The sequence below is a fragment of the Notothenia coriiceps genome, unplaced genomic scaffold, assembly GCF_000735185.1.
Source record: "Notothenia coriiceps isolate Sejong01 unplaced genomic scaffold, NC01 NC01_scaffold00033697, whole genome shotgun sequence".
In the NCBI taxonomy this organism is placed as follows: domain Eukaryota; kingdom Metazoa; phylum Chordata; class Actinopteri; order Perciformes; family Nototheniidae; genus Notothenia; species Notothenia coriiceps.
The window spans coordinates 348668-356705 of record NW_011366398.1 but is presented as its reverse complement, the minus strand read 5'-3'; the positions used below and the strand labels follow the sequence as shown (position 1 = coordinate 356705).

The 8038-nt window shown below is 42.6% G+C and overlaps 1 protein-coding gene across 1 annotated transcript; it reads right to left on the bottom strand.

Moving 5' to 3' along the window:
* Positions 1–1317: 1317 nt before the first annotated feature.
* LOC104961724 (major facilitator superfamily domain-containing protein 3-like) lies at positions 1318–4952 on the bottom strand. Its single transcript, XM_010790057.1, has 2 exons — positions 4847–4952; positions 1318–2490 (listed from the first exon to the last, which is right to left on the bottom strand). Exons 1-2 carry the CDS (start codon positions 4937–4939, stop codon positions 2284–2286), a joined length of 300 nt encoding a protein of 99 aa, XP_010788359.1. The 5' UTR covers positions 4940–4952; the 3' UTR covers positions 1318–2283.
* Positions 4953–8038: the final 3086 nt, after the last annotated feature.

Below are 8038 nucleotides of genomic sequence, written 5' to 3'. Positions count from 1 at the left end.
ATCTCACCCCAGGGTTCATCAACCAGCTGTTCTGATTGTGTAGGTTGTCACATGATCTAAGTTTGCCCAGTCAAAAGTTACATTTACAAATGTCTTATCAACACGTTTTGCTTTCTGAGAACCGGGTAAAATCCATCTATTCGGGTTACTATTAAAGCTTGGGAACAGCTAGGGAAAACAACAAAGAAAACTTTATTTTATGCTCCAAATTTTCAAAATTGTATGAATAATACCCACATTTTTTAAATCTGAATTATCCTGGTACTTGTGAAGTCTAAAAGAAACAGTTGTATCTTGTCTTGATAATTAATAACATCCAGTTTTACAGAAAAGGCTGCATTGTAAAGTAAAGTAAAGAAGCTTTCCCTTTTTATACATACAACAAATACCTCAGGAAGTTTAGATGACACAACACGCAGTGGGCTTGTGGTTTCATGTGACTTTTCAAAAGGCACCAAACTAAACTACTCCGCTCTCGCTCTTCTCATAGAATGGCGAGAGGATAAAACATCTCTCTGCACACCCTCCCTCTCTCTCTCTCCCCGCATCGCCTCTCCCGCTATACAAACAGTACGCCCAGATAATGAGGCTGGGTGAGAAAGTGTAAAGTGGAGGTGTATTGAGGAGCCGTGTAAACTGGCCTAATCCTCCTTCACTGCATTTGTTGTGTCATTAGATCTGTATGGCTTGTGGATCCAGCGACACGGGCCCTATTCACTCCTGTAGCCCTCAGCCAGTGCGCTGCGGAGAGCCAGGGTTTGGTTCGATTCGCTATAAGCCACGGTGGATTTTCAAAGGTGGGATCGTCCTCAATGACCACACAGCACCTCTCCCCTGGGGACAGAAATGTAGTAAAAATCTGGAGGGAAATACCAGAAGTGACACAAAAAGACACCAGACTGTAAGATTCACTCAGCAGCTTTATTTGTTGGGTACATCTCATGACAGACCTGGCAACACATGGGTGAACCAGTAGTGATGTAATATGGCATCCCTTTTATTAATGTGGGTGAAAGCAGGTTTATTTTGGCTATATTTGCTGAGATTATGTCAACCAACCCATTGCTGCTTTACCTGCCAGTTTGCTATCAGCTCATTTATCAATTGCAAGACTTATTTTCTATGAATACATTTACCTACAGGAAAAAAAACGATTTGCTGTTGTTTCATATTTTAAGCCTTGAGAATTATAATACATAGCGTACAGTACCATGAAGAATTACAGTGTTTTTAAGAGTACATATTATGGACATTTTGAAAACTTAAATAAACATGTGACTGCAGTTTGCCAGTGGTATTGGCCTTTTTAAGTTTTTTAAGATGATTATTTATTTAAAAAATAAGACAAGATGGCACCATGCAGTATGTAAGGCTGAGTTTTCATACAATAAATAAGCAGTCAGGGTTGACCAATACAATTCCAAAGGGAAAGGGATTTTACTCAGAAAATTGGAGGTTATTTAAACAAACACTCCTCATCCTACAGCTGCATGTATTCTTATTCCCTTTGTAACAGACACACAATAAAACAATCTGCCGTCAGTGCAAACCTACTAACTGTTGTCGCTTACGTAACTTAGTAAATGAAATTATTCATCTTAAAAGAGTGTAAGCTCTACTGGCAGCTCCTGTACATGTGCCTCCTGTGCGTCGTACCTTACAGCGCTGATACGAGGTAGTAGAGATTTATTCATCTTGAAATGTAAACCATACAACTCAGGAGAACGACTAACATATTCATACAGTATGATAGAACAAGCATCACAAGTAGCGATATTGCTTTTGGCTACAGCTCTTATTGCTGGCTTATTAAAATATTAAAATGGCTCAGATGATAAAAAACAGCTTTTGATTATGTGTCCCAAAGTACTTCTCAACTCTCAGGACAGTATTCTCCACTGCCAATCATCAACTCAACGGCTGCACTAATCTCATTCTGTCCAATAGGCGTAATACTCAATGCGCTCGTCCTCACGCTACTGTCAATATTAAGACTTTTCCAGGCATTTCAATTGCAAAATTAAAAAAAGGCCAGTTTTGCCAGTGAAATGACAACTGTGCAATTTGAAAAAAATAAAGAAAGCACACTCTGCAGTAGAGCACTTAACCACATGGCTGGTTTCTCCTTCAAAATGGCAAAAAGTCAACTTCTTCTAGACGTATATTTAATTTGCTGAAGTCATGACTCATGAGTGTTATATTTAATTGGGATTCAGGGGCTTTGAAGCTCCAAACTCGAGTTTTGTCAAAACATTTTCCGCTGCAGACGCCCCGATCCTGACCTCACTTGGGAGGCTCTTTGAGCTGGTGTTCCCTGAGAGCCCCGGTGAAGGTGGCCGTCCACACATGCAGGGCTGTGGCGGCGGAGAGGGTGAGGAAGAAGAGGAAGGCAACTTGAAAACCAAACCAATCCACCATGCCTCCGGCCAGAGCGCTGAACATCAGCTTCCCCAGCACCTCCAGAGTGGACAGGAAGCTGTAGTGGGTCGACTAATGGAGAGGGGAGAGGAGGGAGGAATAGTGAGACAAGGGAGAAAGAGGAGAAGGTGAAGGAGAGGGAAGTGAGCAGAGAAAAAAGGGCACATTGTAAGTAAGGAGGGAGTAGTCGATGGGAAAGTCCTCTTATCAACTGTTTTGTCAAACTTGAATATGATTTATCAGCAAAAACAGACAAAGACAAGCAAACATCGTATTTTCAGGAAAAACCCCAAAGAGCAGAAGGAAGCGATAGATGAGAAAAACAAATAAGTAAAGACTGGAAGCCTGAAAGAGAAAGCGTGAGATCATGGCCTGAGACGATGGACTGAGGCCAAACGAAGGCGAGTATCTGATCCCCGCCGTGAGGCTCTCACAGACGGAGGGAGGGAGAGAGAGAGAGAGAGAGAGAGAGAGAGAGAGAGAGAGAGAGAGAGAGAGAGAGAGAGAGAGAGAGAGAGGATGACCTAATCTTCCTTAAGCCTCCTCCTCTTCATGTGAGACAGGTAACTAACTCAACAGAAGCTCTCTCACCTCGACCAGATCCTCAACTCATTTATTAATTAGACACTTTCTTTCAATGCAACAAATGCCTGTTATCTATTGAATGAATATAGATTCAATGTGTAAGTAATACTGTAACATGTTTGTATACAAATTACTATTCTGCATTATAGAAGAAAAAAACATCAAAACACATTTCTTTATCTTTGGGTGTAACCTCACCAGGTAGATGTTGAGTACTATACATTCAGAAATAATAACGCAGGCTTCTCTTAAAGAGATCAAATGTGTTTCTTCTGTCCACCATTCCTATCTGCATTTAGGAATTAGAGCTGCAGCCATTACTTGAATACTTAATAGTAAATTAATCACTATCCTTGTTGATAATCAATTCATAGTTATTAGATAAGGAGAATTAAAGGTTGTACTGCTGTTGTTAGTAAGGAGGGAGTAGTCGATGGGAAAGTCCTCTTATCGACTCATCACTTCATGTTTTGTAAAACTTGAATATGATTTATCAGCAACAACAGACAAAGACAAGCAACAATGAGAAAAACAAAGAAGTAAAGACTGGAAGCCTGAAAGAGAAAGCCTGAGACCACGGACTGAGGCCAAACAAAGACGAGTATCTGTTTGTAAGATAAAACATATTATTGGCCATCACCTAGGAAGAGTGTGATGGAAATGCTCCCCTTTTCCTGGATACTTAGCAGTGAAAACTATTATTAAGTTCATCAAAAAGTCATAATAATAGACCACAGTCATGACCATCCCTACAGAATGTGTCTTCCTGATGAAATGGAACGGGTGTGTGTTGAGGAGCTGGTGGTGGGTTTCAGCCTGCTGTGGTCTGCATGCTGAGGTAGAGAGCTCTGAGTGACCACCGCTAAGTGGAGTGCCTTTATTCTGAGCAACTTGTTTAACAGATTGGGTTTCTTTCTCCTGGGGATCGTTAACAAGCACTCACACTATCAGCTTTCTGTCACAGGATAGCACTACCTTCCAATACACACACACACACACACACACACACACACACACACACACACACACACACACACACACACACACACACACACACACACACACACACACACACACACACACACACACACACACACAGGCTCCCCCCTCCTGAGTGTACGTACACACACACACCCACTGATGCTCACACTGACATACTAACAAGCAAACAGTATATGTGTCATGAGAACCTCTCAAATGAACCGTGGTTCTCTCATGTTGTGATTGGTCCTCTCCTGTTGTTTATTTGAACAGTAACCAGACCCAGATATCTGTGCTGCAGCCTGTGATTTGTTTCCCCTCCACTTTGAAGAGTGACAGCAATTTAAATGATCATTTTGTCACCTTCAGAGATTGACTGAGTGATCTCTGTGTAAACAGCGATTACCTCCAGGCGACGGTGGCCCAGTTACGACCGGGACAAAAGGAGTTGTGTCAAAGAGGAGGAAGAAAACGAGAGAGGAGAGGAAAAGGTCAGAGAGCGTTTAAAGGACTCCCGAATGACAAAGACGTAAAGTGAGGTGGTAGGAGGGACAGAATAATAAGAATAGAAAAAGCAATGACTAGAAACTGGGTCTGAGATTTTCCAGGTGGTAACAGATGATGAGAAGTGACAGCTGTAGGTGACGAGAGGGGTGGTACTGCTGAGGACAACTAAGTACAACTGAAGGAAATGGCCTGAAATGTCACATAGGTACAATTAAACCAAGACAGAAAGAAGGGAATGTCAGAGAGGGGGACATTACACAAAAGAACGGGACAATTAATATTGAACACACATGACCAGAGAGATCATGTATTACATAACAGAAGAAAAGGAAGGAATGTAAGATGTTTGCCTTACCTGAATGCTTTCCTCTGCCCTCTGAGTGCAATGCATCATGGTAGTGAAGGTGAGCGTGGTGATGAGGCCGCCCAGGAAGTGCTGAACACTCATACTCAGGACGGCCATACCTGCAGGAGCAGACACGAAATCAAGCAACAACATCTTTGAGTGCAACTGTTTTAGTGAAAAAGGCATACAAACGATCAGTGATACACGGTCGTCTGCACTGCTCCACTTCTCACTATACTATTCTATGTAGAAGTCAAAGTAAGCAGACAAGCAGTGAGAAACGGTAAGACTTCTCTCCGTTCTCCCCCCCCCCCCCAAAACACATGTAGTGTATCCTCTGAGGGGAAGTGGCAGAGCGGTGTTAGTGGGGAAACACAGAGGAACCACAGAGCCTATCTGTCTCTGCTGCCGCTAACACTGAATTATTCACTCAAGCCGCCAGAGTTTTTACCGAATAAGACTCTTCAGTCAGCGACACAAGACTGTGGGAGTCACACAGAAGCTGCGAGTGATCACACTGCAGAGTGGGAAGCGGAGGGTTATCATGTAATATTGAACAACCTGAAACTGAATGTTTTTCCGTGTTTTTTTTTGTTTCGGTTGAGTTTGCCTGAAATCTTTGTTCTGGGTTTAAAGCAAAGGGGGANGAGAGGGAACCAGAGTCAGCAGAGAGGAGAATGTCGTTGGTGACCTTGAGAACCTTTTCAATCTGGTTTCCGTACTCGCCACAGCACAGAATCTGCCCTACTCAAGGTCACCAACGACATTCTCCTCTCTGCTGACTCTGGTTCCCTCTCAATTCTCATTCTCCTTGACCTAACAAACGCATTTGACACGATCAACCATTCCATCCTCATCAACCGCCTCCAGTCTTCCATTGGCATTACCGGTACTGCCCTCTCCTGGTTTAAATCCTATCTCTCTGACAGACATCAATTAATCTCCATTAACAACTCCGAATTCTTCACTTTCAAAGCCCTCAACAACCTTGCCCCCTCCCTACCTCTGTGACCTCATCCAACGACACAACCACCCGTCGCCTCAGTTCTGCTGAAGCTAACCTACTGCAGCCCATCAGGACAAAGCTCCGGACCTGGGGTGTCAGGGCCTTCGCAGCAGCCTCCCCCACACTCTGGAACTCCCTCCCCACGTCAGATCCGCCAACTCTCTCACATCATTCCAACAATCCCTCAAAACTCACCTTTTCACTCTTGCCTTCAACTCCTAATCAACTAACCCCTTGCCCTTATTCCTCCTACAGTAGCTTAGCACTTTCTACTTTTGTTGTTATTTTGTTTTACTTGCTTGTAAGCGCTTTGAGCACCAGGAAAAGCACTTTATAAATGTAATGTTTTATTATTATTATTATTATGAAAACCAGGCAGATTGTTGGATTTAAAGTGATGTTGCCTCATGTGAACCTTGTAAAAATAATAACAGGGGAATTGCATAACACCTGAGGGTGAGGCTCAATTTGCCAAGAATTTGCTTCAAACACAAAGTGCACCCAAAAGTGTTTGTGTTATCCCAGTACACGGATCAGGCAATTATTTAGTGAATACTTTATTATGATATAGCAGTGCACACGGCACTTTTCATGTGTGAATTCCTGAGCTGTTATCACCAGAGTCAGATTCCCCATGGGTAAGGCTGGATGTTCTTTTATATCTACAGCTATAGAGTTTCAGTCATTAACAATCAGGCTGGGGCGCAAGTCTGGTCACATCACCAACTTTATACCCGTATCACTTAGCAAAAGGAAAGGCCTGTTCATTCACCCCGTGCCAAGGCACAGCGTCACAAGGTGCGCCACAATGAAACACAAACAATAGCATACACAAAAAATAATAAGGAAGATTTTTTGGGAGAAATGGATAGAGAGAGTTCACTGACAGTTGCACCTCTTGTCCGGTAGAGATACCTCTGGGGAGATAGAGAGGAGAGAGAGGATGGGAGGGAGGCAGAGAGAGCAACATGTTTTAATCTCAGCAAACAAAGGTGTTGTATCGCTTTTTTTCTCTCTTTGTCTCTGAGCACCCAAGGGGAAGAGAGGTGTTGGCTTTTTGCGCTGCTTTTGTCCTGTGGTCCGCAGAATGGCCTTCTGGGAAACTTGAGTGGGCAGGTGGAGGAGCCATCAGCAGCATCAAGTGTCACAGTGTTTCCTCCACTGGTGTTTACTTTTTGTTTATTTGCGACACGGACACCTCTCTCTCCATCTCCCCTCTCCCCTGTTTCTTCCCACCGCTTCTTCTTTTTTTCTTTGTTTTCCTCTTCGGCTTGTTCAACAAACTTTATCATACGCTCACTTAATGTTTGTTTTTACTGGGAACCCTTTTCATTCAAGAAAAAACATCGATTTAAGACTTCATGGTAATTGATCTGGATGTAAATAGCATCCAAATCCAATTCCTGCATATAATCAAAGGTTTAAATCGTATCTCGCAGTCTTCATAAATAAATCATAAACAGTGGACTGTAGAGAGAGACGATGATATGGCCTGTTGACAGATGTTTTAGTTTTTCCTTCTTAAGAGCTCTTATTTTAACATTCATTGAAATGACTCTACATTTGTGCATTCAATCTGTAAAAAACTGATAAAAATAGATGTGATAATTATAAATGAGTAGTATGAAAACTCATCATCTGATCATCTTTAAAGTTAATCCCATAAAACATCTGTGCAAATTATTTGATACAATAAGAAAGTAAAACTGCATTGCGGTTCTGAGGCTGATTGAGCACATGTAAAGATAAACAAATAACAACATTTTTGCCACCTAATGGATTTTGTGCATGCCTTTACACAGCGAAGGCTCAAAGAGGAAGAGGAACAGAGAGGATCTATGGAGGAAGCCTTGATGCAGGACGGACAGAGGAGCAGTGAGGTCTCAGTTTGCTGCTCGCTAGGACACAACGGCCGAGAAGTAACTCTAGCCCGAGGAGAGAGGAGCGCTGGAGTATTTCCTTCCATTGCAGGCAGGCAGATATCTTTACCTGGTGACAACACACACCTGTGTGTAGATCACATGACCTCAGCGGCACTGTGGGAACAGGCAGAGAGATGCACTCAGTCAACCTTTGTGGAGATTTAAGGATCCAAGAAGAAGGACAGGAGGAGAAGAAATGACACATTTGCTTTATTCTTGGAAATGCTCCTAAAATATACTGTTAAATATTGATTGAGGGAGATTTTGCATGTT

Coding starts and splice junctions, on each gene's coding strand:
- LOC104961724 (XM_010790057.1), bottom strand. CDS start 4,939: ATGAGTGTTCAGCACTTCCTGGGCGGCCTCATCACCACGCTCACCTTC. Junction 2,491..4,846: donor GGGCAGAGGAAAGCATTCAG/GTAAGGCAAACA, acceptor CCTCTCCATTAG/TCGACCCACTACAGCTTCCT.